General features: G+C 33.6%; 1 protein-coding gene across 1 annotated transcript in view; it reads right to left on the bottom strand.

The window, feature by feature from the left end:
- Window positions 1-14,042, bottom strand: part of LOC145278221 (vacuolar protein sorting-associated protein 33A-like) — a 46,966-nt gene extending 32,924 nt beyond the window's left edge. Inside the window, exons 1-3 of the mRNA XM_080130512.1 lie at window positions 13,890-14,042; window positions 4,307-4,372; window positions 635-762 (exon numbers count right to left, since the gene is read on the bottom strand). Of these exons, the coding sequence (XP_079986638.1) occupies window positions 635-762; window positions 4,307-4,372; window positions 13,890-13,991 (296 nt within the window). The 5' untranslated portion in view covers window positions 13,992-14,042. The remainder of the gene's footprint in view (window positions 1-634; window positions 763-4,306; window positions 4,373-13,889) is intronic.
- Window positions 14,043-14,321: the final 279 nt, after the last annotated feature.

Here is a 14,321-nt window from a genome sequence, read left to right as displayed (position 1 = left end):
TTGAAAAATAAGGGGCTACTATGAAATAGGGGCTAGATTTATAAGGGGCATCCTAACTGGGGATTTGTGCAGCGAGATACTTGTATACATGACATTTAAATTTCTGTATGTTGGCACTGTTGAGGAAACAAGTATTTTGAGTAAAGAAGCTATTATAATAGAAAGCCTTCAAACATCTGGAGAACACTACAATGAAAGAGTGATTTTGCTGTTTTTGAGATTTGTTGGGAGTATTTACACTGAAGGGGCACAAGTGCGGAAAGTTTGTCGAAATACATACTATTGAAGTACTTGTGGGACCTATCAGGTTAGAGTCATTTTTGGACTGTCTAAACGAGAGAGACTAGTGGTTGATGAACTAGCCCAGATGCAACAACAATACTTCATGCATGGTGGCTTTGTAGTGATATGGGATACTAGCAGGTGTGAGACGTTTTCTAGCCCACTAGAGGGAGCCCACTTTCTTTGTTGCAGACTTAGCATCTTCCATATATTTTTTCCAATACTACAATATTAATTTTTAATTTCGATCTATTACCTGCAAATTACTTAATGTTCTAGTCCTTTTATGTCCTTCCATTTGAGACCCAATAGTCAAGCATTTTTCATTAGACAAAAAACAAAAAGCACTCACTGAAAAAGAGTGGCAATGATTTGTTCCATAAGATGAAGTTGTGGTCGTACAATGAAGATTACCATCTGAGAATTGGTTACTGGCAAACACATTTGGCGAAGGCGATTCATTTTTACCACATCATGTTCCTAAGGACAAAGAAAAAAAATTGAAAAAAATAAAATAAATAGAAAAAGAAAAAACAGGCAAAACAAACATTTTAAAAATGAAAATACAGTTTCATTTTTTTTATAAATACATCTAAATCATAAAAAGACTGGTCTAAAACACTAGAGTTTGAAATTGCATTTTCATTAATAAACAGATTAAATGGCTGTATCTTATTTTAGATGCAACCAAGCATTTTTATAAGACTGGAGACAACATTCACCTAGAATGAACTGAGCTAGTTCCTTCAGTAGACCACACAGCATCCTGAATGAAAGCAGACCATGTACAACGGTCCACCTTGACCAAGATAGGGATAGATCAGCAGCAAACACCATAAACCTGTGAACTGAGGCTAACTTAGACATTGGCTTTGATGTTATCTAACAATATCATCTGGCCTCAAAGGCGTCTTTGCCATCCTTGGAATGGTTCTGGAGCTATTGCTTCGTGAATGAACTCTCCTAGGTCAGAGTATGGCCAAACTAACAAAGTCTCCTCTTTAAAAGAGATTGGTTGAGGGGGGATGATCTTGCATCACATTCTGATCTTAGTGTTGGAGATGAAATGGTGCCAATGAACCTGCAGAATTTGGTGGAGGTAGTTTAGATTAAACACTACCAGGCTTTTGAGAACTGCAGCTTTTATTGTCCAGGTCTCGCAGCAGTAGAGAGCAAGAGCCTGATAGATCCGGATTTTCGTGCCTATTGTCATGTCGGGTCCAGACCAGATGAGGTTGTAGACAACTGAATGCATGCCAGACATTGATGAGCGGCTATGTCCATCAATCTTTCAAAATTTAATTTTAAATAGCATTTTTATCAACAAATGTACCAGATGAATGGATACGTCCATTAAATATAAAGTATATGATGCAGAGTATATCTTAGAGATATCTGCTGAAAATGCGCAAGCAGTTTGATATGTTGAGGAAAAGCGTCCAGATTTTTTCTTATCATTGAAAAAATATGTAATGTATCATGATTTCCAAACGTCAATGATACATACACATGTAATACTTATGAATGATAAAACAATTTCATAGCTTTTCATTTTATAATCATAGGAAAGAGGTGGGAAGGGGTGATTTCTACAACATCAAACTGATCCCTAACATTTGCAGGTTTGTTTACCTGTGTAAATACCCTCTCAAAAGATGGTTCCTGATATGTTGAGATGCGTCCATGAAGCAAGTGACTTTTTTTAATAGACTGGAAAAACCAGGATGAACAGCTTGTGACATTAACAACCATACCAAAGTATATGTGTATTTGTCATAAAACAAAATGAAAACGAATTTAAAAAAAAAAAAAAAGGCTATTACAATAAAAACAAAGCAAATATTACATGAAAAATGCCTAACAGCTAATATCAAAATTATAATAAAAGTACATAACATAATAAAACTTTATGCAAGATCAGTGTAGTATCTGTTCTTTCCTCAGTTAAGCCTTTTTTGCAACTTTATTCTTCTATTAATTCAAGACTGTCGACATTAATGGTTTTTATTTGCAGAATCAAATGCTTATGTTCAACTTGATATTTAGTTTATTGAAAACGTGATTTTATAAAATAGGTACGGGCAAAATGAATGCCGACACTCAAAATGTATAAACATTTTGACCCCTCCCTTTACTTAAAAATTCACCAAAAAATCAGGAAATAAACCAATTTTAATGAAATTTTCAGTATTTATCAAATAATGATTGCGGAATATAATGAACTAATCATTTATATTTAAATCTTAGTGGAAATGTATTATTTTGTTTAAACAAAAAATACCTTTACTAAAGTTATGGTTTTCAGTAGTAAATAAAAAAATTCAAGAATTTATTTTTGCTTTTTTTATATAAATAAAGCATCGTAATTTGTAACAAAAAAAAAAAAAATAATAATTTTTATAGGAACATTACGAAAAAAGCCCCTAAAGTCCATATTAATGAATTCGATATAACTTGAAGAGAAATGAATTTCTTGAACTACCAATATTACCATTGAATTAAGCATTGTTTATTTAATATTTTCACAAAAAAAAAACAAATATATAATTGCAAAAAATATTTCTATATTTTTTTTTTTTTTTTTAATTACAGGTCTTGCATAATTTTTATATGCAATTTCCTTGCTCGCAAGAATGTGAAACTGATATTGAACAATTAAAAAAAATTAAAAAAAAAAAAAAAAAAATTTAAAAACAGGAACCAAAAATTTTTAAAATATGATTAGCCTGCGTTCAAAACCAGGTCTCATACCGAATCAGGCATTAGAATTGCCCGTACCTATTATAAAAGTTTAAAGTGTATTCTGCTCCAAGATGAAAAATTGCATTGTTCATTCATATACAAAACTTCAAAGTTTTTATTTGAATTGCCTTGAACTTTAAAACACACTTTTTAGTTGATTTATAGAAAACATCTTTTTAAAAGATTCCTTTTCAAATTCACAGGTTTCAAAATGTCAATGAAAATAAAAAAAACATTTATTTTCTTTGTTTCAACAAATTATCCATTTTTATTTTAATTTTATTTCAACATTGCATTTTTATTTCTTTTGTTCAAGTGCTTTGATAAAAACAACTTTAAGAATAACAATTTGACTTTCTGGTGTTACTTCGTTTTTAGAGCAATAGCTCTTGATATATCAAAGGGTTTGGAACAAGGGATTGCTTCACAAGATTACTTGCTATAGAATATCTGGAAATTTTTCAAATCAAATCCTTTCTAATAGCTATATAAAAGTAGTTGATGGCACAAATCCGAAACATATCAATAAATTCTGAAACCAATCTGCTTTATGATCATCAATAATCTCCCAAATCACATTCTAAGATCATTCGTCGACATTTATGGGGAGAACAACCATTTATGGCAACAATTCAAAGAGCATTATTTTAGTAATTATAGGAACAACTAGACTCATAAAAAATAATTTAAAAAACTACCCAATGAACTAAGTGCAAGAGAGATACAAACAATTACACTCAAAGGAATGGTTAGCATCTTAAGATGTCAGCTGGAATGTATGATATAGCAGGGGAGATGCCCATTCACAGCTAAAAATAGAAAACAGTTCTCTCTTCTCACCTAGAGCAGGTCATGCAATGGCAAAAAAGATGGCGGATTACTTTCAATACATCTAAAACGAAGCTTCTCATTTTTCATCATACTCCAATTCAAATAAATGTCTCCCTCCTTGAGGAAGAGCCTTGCTTTGATAAGCTTCTACACTTCATTCTAAATCTTAAATCTGTCTAAGGTTCCTGGAAAAATGGTTGGATCATTCTATCATTCCAGAAAGTATCCCTCTCCTGACACAATCCTTTATCCTTATAAGAGTCAAATATATCCTGTTTCTATGCCATTTTTGTCCTTTATGAAAGTCTAATTTGTATACAAGCAAACACTAATGCAAAATTGGATTCCTTGGAAAATTTTATTCAAGTCATGTTCGATCTTTGTATAGGGCTCAGACAATCCATAAATGTGTTGATGCTTAAACAACTGAAAAAGTTATGGGATGACTTACCTTTAATAGTGAATACTGGGCTATAAGACCAAATGGACCAGTAAGGCCATCATCCCAAATCAGATCCTACAAAGAGGAAAGAAAAGAGTAACAATGCAACATCTTATTTAGAAATACATTTTTTTCTTTTATAAAATACATCTACACTTAATTTATGCTCCCTCAATCCAATAAAGACAAAAAAAAAAAAAAATGCAAAAAAAGCGAACCCCCTCCTCCCAAACCTGGTACTAATATTATGAATAGATTGGCTATTTTATGGTATATCAAATTCAGATATTCAATGCCGAATTCAGTAGTTTTGATACAAAGTTCTTAATTCAAATTGGTGACAAATTATTCATGATGCAAATACGGTAAAGCACCCACCACTAGTTTTAGGTTGAAACATAAAATCGACATGTCAAGCTTTATATGTACAACATAAAATCTAAACAATGCAAAACTGAAAAAATGAAAGAACAGAGAACAAAACAGACAGAGTTTGCACTCATGAAGAACACTCTTCCGCTGTCTTCTCTTGAAAAAGGACTAATAAGTCCGAAATATATTGAGATTTATAACACCATTGGATACAACAGGAAAAAAAAAAAAACTACTGTTGTTTAGAGTTGAAATAATTTTACTCTATATAAAAAAAAAAAAATCTCGCATTGTTCTTGGCTTTAATTTCACCTTATAAATATATATTTGTTTTTACAATCAAACAATTTACTGTTTTCTGTATTCCTTTGCCAGGATCTCGTTTGTAAACAAACAAACAAACACACACAAACAAACAAACAAACAAACACAAACACACAGCTTTCAATAAGTTTCCAGGCTTTTTTTGTACAGGCATTTAAAATTGTCGAAGACTCTTCAGAATTCAATATACTATTGCTGAAATGACTGACCAATTTTTATGATTGCTTCAAATGAACAGCTGCAGCAAAAATTGGAATATGCCCCGATTGTCACAGCTAATGAATTTCAAAAATGCAATCCAGATGTAAGGACACTCTAGAAGAATGATATTTTTTATTCATTTTTTTTTTTATTACATTTTCACCCCAAACAAGGCACATTCCCACTTTGTTGTAGGGGGCTAATATCAAGGACATAAGCATCAGAGGTACTGTGTAGGAAGTTGGGCAGTAAGATGTCGGTTCACGTTACACTTGAACTTCTGCATGTCAGTACAGTTGGGGAAGCAGGGACCCAGAAGGGAATTTCAAAGTCTAGCTGTTCTGGGGAAGAAACTACTGGAGTAGAAGGCTCTCTTGCATCTAGGGATCTCTACTGTGAAGGGGTGAAATTTAGTTGCTTGTCGGGTTTGTCGGGGGTATTTACATCGAGGGGGCACAAGTGCTTGCAGTTCGTCAGAGCATTCACCGTTAAAGTACTTGTAGAACAGGCAGAGGGATGCAACATTTCGATGTGACAGAGGTTGAAGTTTAGCTGACAGTTCAGGACATATCAAATTGGCGACTCTTTTGAACCTTGTCTAGGAGCGAGAAACTAGTGGCAGATGTATCAGCCAAAATATGACAAAAATACTCCATACATGGGCGAATGGTGGCCTTATAGAGGTGTAGGATACTTTCAGGCGTTAATAGCTTTCTAGCACGGTAGAGAGAGCCTACCTTCTTCACAGTGGTCCTGGCAATGCTCTCAATGTAGTTGTTCCAACTCATGTTTCCTGTGAATGTTAGGCCGAGGAGTTTGAAAGATGTACTTTCAGATAAAGTCTTTGGCCATTGCTATTGGCGGTAGGGAAGGTTTTTTGTAATTATTGAAGGAAACCAGTTTAGTCTTGGCAGCATTGAAGGTGACCATCCATTTTTGTCCCCATTCCACTACGGATCGGAGGTCTTCCTCTAGTGTTTCTGCCATTTCTTTAGATACGTGTTCATTTGTTTTCCTGTCGTGTCTGTTATAGAGCGTGGTGTCGTCAGCATACATACCCATCTCACAGACAATTTTGTCATTTATGAATATTAGGAATAACAGAGGTCCAAGGATAGACCCCTGAGGCACTCCCGCATTTATATCATATTGTTTAGATGTACGACCATCAAGGACAACCTGGGTTTTTCTCTTATCTAAGAAGGATCTAATTATGTTATGTATTCTTCCAGTGATGCCGTATGATCTGATTTTCTTGAGAAGACCCGAATGCCATACCCTGTCAAAAGCCTTAGATATATCTAGAACTACCACTCTACCCTCCTCTGCTTTGTCCAGTGACTGGTATATACGTTCTGAGATTACAGTTAGGATCTCTACTGTGGAACTGGCTTGCCTAAATCCATATTGTTGGTCAGTCAGAAGTTTAGCATCTGTAAGGTGATGGACTAGAGCTTGGTTAATTATTGTCTCAAATTATATAGCGAAAGTGGGAAGAGGATAATGGGGCGATAATTTACTGGGTCAGTTCTTTCGCCAGAATTCTTGAAAACTGGCACTACAGAAGCAGCTTTCCAGCAGGCAGGAAAGCAAGATTCATTAAGGCATTTGTTGTAAAGTTTGGAGAGAACTGGAGCTACTTCGGCGGCGCACTTTTTTAATACCACAGCTAGGATGAGATCAGGTCCACATGCTTTTGCAGTGTCAAGCTTTCTTATGATAGCATGCACTTGAGCAGGGGTGATTTTCAGATCGTCTAGTGTGGCGTCTGTCTGCAAAGGAAAATCAGGGAGGGGGTGGTTAGCAGAGTCCAGTGTGGAGTTGGAGGCAAACCGTCTGGCAAGCATATTAGCCTTCTCAGTTGCTGATCAAACAACTTCATGATTGTTGGATAGTGGGGGGAATAGTTGATTGCTCATTATTTACTACACTGTTGTAGATTTTCCAGAAGTCTCGGGTTTCTAATTTCTGTGCTTCTATGCGTTTTTTGGTGGTTTCAGTGAATTCTTTCTTAGCTGTCGCTATTTCTTTCTGACAGTTATTTCTGGCTTCTATGTACTTCTGTCTGTTTGAACTGGACTTATGTTGGTTAAATTTGCGGTACGCATGCTGCCTTTGCGCTATGACAGCTGCACAAGTTGAAGTGAACCATTGGGGAGAGTGGGGTTTGCTATAGAATTTGCGTGTGGGAACATGTGCTTCAATTGCAGTTTTGAACCATTCAGTGGTCTCATTTGCGCAATGTTCAACAGGAAGTGAAAAGATATTTTGCCATGGAGCGTCTCTGATGAGGTCCCTGATGGCTTCCCAGTCAGCCTTTTTAGAATATCTCGTTTTGAGCGGTGGCTATTCAGTTTTGGCTCTAGAGTTTATGGCGATTTCAACCATTACCACTGCATGATCGGCGTTCCCAAGAGGGCTGTGGGCATTCGTTACACAGTCATTGAGAATTGTGGTAAGAAACAGATCTAGAAGCGATGCATGTTGTTCTTGTTGGTTTGGGAAACGGGTTGGAAACGTAACCATCTGTGATACGGCTATAGAGAAGTTACGTGTTGTGATCCAAGCCAGTTGCTGTGGTGGACATTGAAGTCACCAAATACATGCACTTGTGCGCTAGTGTCGAGGGAGAGTGCTATATCTATGCTGTCTGAGACTTTGTTTATTAGGGTACAGTCCTGGGTCGAGGGAGAGCGGTAGAGAAAATAAAAGTAGCTAATGTTGTGTTGCATGTTAAGTCTAAAGCGCATAAAGGCTTGATCATTCGATTCTAGTTTAGTTTCTCCAGTCAAGGGTAGGGTGTTTCGAATGTAGGCTCCAAGCCCATGCATATGTCTGTCAGAGTCCTTACGGCAGAGTGGGAGATATCCGGGTATGTTAAAGTAGTTAATACAATGCAATACAATTTTGTTTTAAACTTAGAAAAAATGCCATAGAAATGTATGGAGTGCTTCAGACTGCTTTTGGACCATCTTATATGAATCGAGCATCAGTTTTTGAGTGGCATAGGAGATTCAAAGAAGGCATGGAGTCTATGAGGGATGATGAGGTGTGAGAAAGTCAGAACACCAGTGTTCATTGGCCAAATAAAGAATCTTATGTATAAGAACTGTTGTGTATCTCTAGTGACAGACATTAAGTGCGCCGGTTGATGTTCGTGTTGGAACTGTACACAATCATTCGCAAAGAACTGAAGATGTAGATGATGTGCATGAATGCACCAGTCAACAACTTCATCCTTGTCACAGACTAATTGACCAAAATGGGCATCAAGACAGTGCCTCACCCTACCTATAGTCCAGACCTTGCTATCTGTGACTTTTGGTTATTCCCTAAGCTCAAAGAAAAGCTTGGAGGCTGTTATGCGACAACCGAAGAGATGAGGGTCATTGACATGCTCGCACGAGAGGAGTTCCATGGGGCCTTTCAAAAGTTGATGGAATGGTACAACAAGTGCCTTGCAGCTAGAGGAGCATTGTTTTTGTGCTATCATTCTGCAACTGAACCCTACAAGTGGCAGACATGCGAGCGTTTTGGAGGCAAGTAATTCTTGCACTCATAATTTTCTCTTTATATAAAATTAATTTCTTTGTTTAAATTAATGAGTTTCTTGATATCTCATAAAAATTAGCCTTATAGAAAATTTAAAAACATGTAAAATTATATATATATATAACTTAAATATTTTACTTCCACAAGCAAGTAAATGTTTTGTCTTTTAACGTCTTGAGTTCTACTAGACAGCTGATTGGCCAACCACAAAGATTGAACCTAAAACGTTGGCATTGATAGCTCAATGCTAATATCCATATACCCAGCCAGCCAGCTGCATGAATGAGAAAATTAAATACTGCATTTATCAGTACTGCTCAATTGTCTCTTAGATTAAACTAGTGATAAGCCTTTTGTATTACTGTTTTTTTTTATGTGAAAGAATTATTCTCAGACAGAGTGGCATCCCCTTCAAAGGGGCCAATAATTATAATTAAATAATTATATTTTATATCAACAGACAAGTATCTATTCTGTCTTTCAAGGACTGTATACAGACACAAATTTATATTGTTGGTAACGAAATATCAATTATTTGTACATGTCGGTTAAAAGATAGAATGTAGTAGTAATTGTTCAGTTGTATTTGTTTTTTTTAATAGAATACAAAATAATTGCCATGTATGAGTGCATATCATTTTTTATTGTATTTTTTTAATCTGGTCTGTTAATGAATGTGAATGTGAATGAGAGAAAGGGAAATAATCACCATGTATATGCAGTGGATGTTCTTTTGAGGTGTGTTAACTTTTCATTACCGACTGCTCATCGAATCTGATATTGTTGCCATTGTTTATATCAGGGACAAATGACATCAATATTTGCTGTTTCATATTAAGTGGTTTAGCGGTACAAACCTAGTTAAACTGATTCAGACGTAAGAGAACTTATCACATGACCTGTTATTTTCTGTTTTCCTTTGTCAGCATCTCTAGTTTGCACAAAATTGTCAGTTTTTGTATTTATTATATATATATATATATATATATATATATATATATATATATATATATATATATATATATATATATATAAGGTATGTCTCATTTGTTTTGTCTTTTATTGGTTCTAAAATAAAAGATTTTTGTGTTGCAAAATTTTATACTCAATTTAGTCAATTTTAGCTTCACATGTGCAAAGAATAGAGAATAAAAATACAATGGGAAAAATATAAGAAATAAGTATTAAAACATTATATAACTGCTTCCATAACAATAAGAAAATGCATGTGTTGCAGAGGCAACACTCAGAATATATGTGAATGTAGAGTCGTTAGGGTTTAAAAAGCCTGCTCAGATATCAGGGATGAGGAGAGTGGGAGGGAAGCATGTTCTCATTAATTTGCAGGACATCTAAATCTCACCTGTCTGTTTAAATATATGCATGCATGTATGTTTGCGTAAAACTTTTGACAGAGGCAATAGATTTTCATATGATCAGTATTATTTTGAAGCTAGACTTTTTGGACGACAAATATCGAAAAATTGTCTAAAAATATTAATTCCTTCACCCTCAACTGGGCACTTTTCTACAGGGAGGGGGTTGCTTTTTTTTGTATAATTTCGAAAGTCATCCCCTCTTTTCAATTGATTAGCCTTAATTTAAACCTTTGTCACTATCAGTTTGGCAATGGGCACAACAGCAAAGACGTCACGCTTTTTTTTCACATTCTTTTCCTCCTTCGAGGTACGGGTTCCAGCCTGCCTACTACGACATTTTTTTTTTGTTTGCTCAACATACCTCCAAACACCCAGGCAACGCCGGGCACCTAGGCTAGTATCAAATAAGAAACAAAGTTTTATTTTGAATTCCCCATTGCATCGAGACAACAAGATTGCAAACTTGCACAAGAAGTGTCCTCTTGTATTAAAAGCAAATATGTATCTACAAGGGAGATAACTCTGACATAAAAATGTCATACTTAGGACAGATTTTATTTAACCCAGAAATGAAACTGAATGATATCATTTCAGAGTCAGAGTGGACTTGGCTTAATGTCAATCTTAGGATGACTTTACATTTCCCAAAACTTACAAATTGGGGCCACACCAGTACACCACTGGATGTAGTTTAATGCTCATGAATAGTAAACTAGACACTTATAGATAAATGCATAGCATACACCATGAAGGGGTTATTTAAGTACATTCATGTATTCAGCATACTTTGTTTTTTGTCAATACATAAAGCTAATCTAGACATGTGCTTAATCTTGACCTATAAAGTGTCTGGTAGTTCAGGTTAATTATAAGTGTGAATCCTTTTGGTTAGAAGAACAGTGTAGTATCTGTTTTGATACATCTTTTCTGTCCTCGGTCAGTGAAGGTGAAGTTCTTTTAGACTGAGGAAAGAACGCAAGAAATTCATACGTTCAGTCTATCACAGCTAATGTAGCTGAGCAGCAGTTTGGTTCCTATGAGTTTTGGTTCTGAACAGAGGCATTTCTTTTATCTTAACCAATATTTTTGGAATATATTTTCTTTTTAAAATCTTAGAATGTTTAAGTTGAAAATTTTGAAAACTATTGAAAAATGACATTCTGTTTCTAAACTGACAAATGAAAAAATAGCAATTGTTTGAAAAAAAAGCTTATAAAATAAACAAGTTTAATTTACTATTTTTGTTATTCAATATTCAACAATGAAAAAGTTCATTTCCAAATATTTGAACAGTAATGGAAACCATTAATAGCAAGAACAAATAAAAACAGCTCAATTTTCAGGTTAAAGTCTATTCTTTTTCTTAGGGTAAATTTATTGAATTACAAGTTTGAAAAATATAAATAAACTACAGATTCATAAACATTAAAACAGCCACTAAAAATATTTGGAGTGTAATTTAAACAAAGCTTTTCCAAACATTATACCAATATATAAAACTAGCTGTACAAGAGACTCTTAACTTTCAGTTTGGTTATAAAACACATTTTTGTAGGGGGGGGGGTAGTAGTTTCTACTCTAAAAAAATTTGTATGGATGTACGTACCAGTGACAAAGAAAATATTGTACACCAAAAATCATGTAAACTGATCAAGTAGTTTTATTTTCATAAAGAAATAAGTTTTTAAGTGGATTTAAGTTTTTCCAATTATCACCTACCTCTCCATATTAAGAATGGCTTTCTAAAATCTTGCAAAGTTTAAATTATTTCGAATTATTTTCCTTATCCTGCAAAATGGTGGTAAGAGATCGTTGATCATAAAATTTCTTGGCAATTTGGAATCTTTACTCCTTGTTCTAAGGGAGTTAACTAAGAATAAGAAAATATGATCTTTTTAACTATTTCATTTAATGTAACAACGTTTTATAACATCAATATAAAAAATGTAAAATACAATGATATTGTCATTTTTCTTAAACAAAACAGAGTAATTGTAAGAAATTATTTTTTTTCTTCAACTACTTTAGTGTAAGATAAGAGTTACCTCAATTAGAACAATGAGTTAAGATTCCGAATTACCAATTAAAAAAAACAAACAAACAAACAAAACTACCTAATTCATTTATTGGTTATAGTTACCTAATGTACTTCCTAACTTACAGCGTAGAGCGCTACCGGAAGCAGTGACAAGGCAAATCAGCCCCCCTCCTCACGCCTATATCTCCCATGTACTCTTTATTACGTTTTTCCGATCTTTCCTGCTTTTTTTTTTTTTTTTTTTTAAATTTAATAATCACTGAATAGTTTTTTCGGTTTTATTTAAATTAAGAATTATTGTATAGATTTTTCAAAATCCTTTTTTTTTTTTTTTAAACTACTTAGGAATAAATTTTTTATGATGTCTGAAATTCATAAACATATTTCTTATAAAATTTCAAATAAAATAAAAACTTTCCATTACATCGGTAAACACTATGCTTTTCGAGCTGAATAAACATGTTACATTGAATAAAAACACGAAAATTATAGCCAGTTTGGTAGAAAAGTAACTTATCTTGCCTTTGATAACATTTATTTGTTATATATTTGTTTTTTAACAACTTTTTCGAATCTATGTGTAGTGTACAGTAATACAAACCCCCCACCAAAAATATTTAGGTATTTTTCTTTTTGTATATGTTCAATTTGAGGGATCCATTTTTTTTTTTTTTTTTAGCATATTCTAAATTATTTACACTGTATACATATTTTCAATTTGTATTCTTGGAGACTTTCTTTGCGAGCAACTTTTAGTTGAGACTCAGACGCATCATGTGACTGAAGTGAAAGGGATATTGATAATAAACAGTGGACTTTGTTTTTGTTTTTCTTTTTCAATCAAGATACGGTTTCACGGATCAAGTCCCATAGTCGCCAATTAACAGTAAAATCCGTTAAAAATTATGAAAAATTTAAGTCGGGTTCTTGAAAGGGGGGGATGAGGGGAGGGTAATTAATATATGTACATTTTTGCATTGTATGTTTTTTCGTCTTTTTCTTTCTCTATAGTCTTTTTTTTTTCTTTAGTCACGCGGTCAGTTCATGTTTGTGCATCTATGTTACCGCGCTATTTGTTAAGTAGTATTTTAAAGTTGATTCAATTTTAACGATATTTTTGTTTATTAAATTGTTAAGAGAAAGTACCGAAAGTACAGAATAGTTACAAAACACCCTAATGTTAAAAACGCTTTTCTAAACTATTTCAGCACGGTAACATAGATGCAGAAGTACCCATTTATTTTAAAATAAAACGCAATTTAAATAAATCAGTAAGCGCGTTTTCATTTTCTGTTTCCGAAACCCAATTTTAATTTCATAACTTTTTTTTTTTTAAATAATAAAAAGGATTTTTATTAGTCTTTAAAACACTGAGGAAAATAAAACGGGCAAAAACCAGTGACACGGATACAAAATAAAAAAGCAAGGAACTGCCTTGTAAGAAAAATATACGGGGAGAAGGCCAACGGAGAAGATAATCAAAAAGTTTTATAGGAATATATTTTCTTTTTAATTATTCTATAACGTATGGAATGATTAAAAAGTTGAATGCAATTAATCAAAACTACAAACACGAAAACTGAAAGGAATGTTTTGATTGTCTCATTCAGCATTCACACCCATCATCACGAAGGAAATATTATTACACCGTTATTTAATGTATAAATATAAATATACGTAAAGAAGACTAGAAAATGGTTAGCATTTATAATCTATTAAAACTTACCTTTGTTCCAGGACATTTATCTAAACAATCTAGGAATTCTCTACGGTAAGAATCTCGAAGTAAAGCTAAATTTATTTTACCAGCTGTGAGGTGGGCCGCCATGATTGATTTTACTGCGGGACCTTTCTGTTCTCTCCCTCTCTATTTATCTTCCGAGTGCGGAATTATTTTTTAAAAAATTGTCAGAATTTAGCACATTTTATTGTGATTTTAAGTTAATAGAAAATTGAAAATGTAACAATTAAAAAATATTATTGTTATCAATATTTTTGCCATTTTTTTTAATACTGGCTGAAACACCGCTTAAAGTTAAGTGTAAATAAATAAAGCTGCATGACGCTGTCGTCTGCTATATGACAAGTAAATCAACAGGCTTTGTTTTTATTTATTTTTCAATCAGCTTATGAACTCAAAACTTTACATTTAATTTAA

Source organism: Euprymna scolopes, chromosome 1, assembly GCF_053919585.1.
Source record: "Euprymna scolopes isolate OS-2025 chromosome 1, ASM5391958v1, whole genome shotgun sequence".
In the NCBI taxonomy this organism is placed as follows: Eukaryota; Metazoa; Mollusca; class Cephalopoda; order Sepiida; family Sepiolidae; genus Euprymna; species Euprymna scolopes.
The sequence above is the reverse complement of the archived record's forward strand: the minus strand, read 5'-3'. Positions and strand labels throughout refer to the sequence as shown.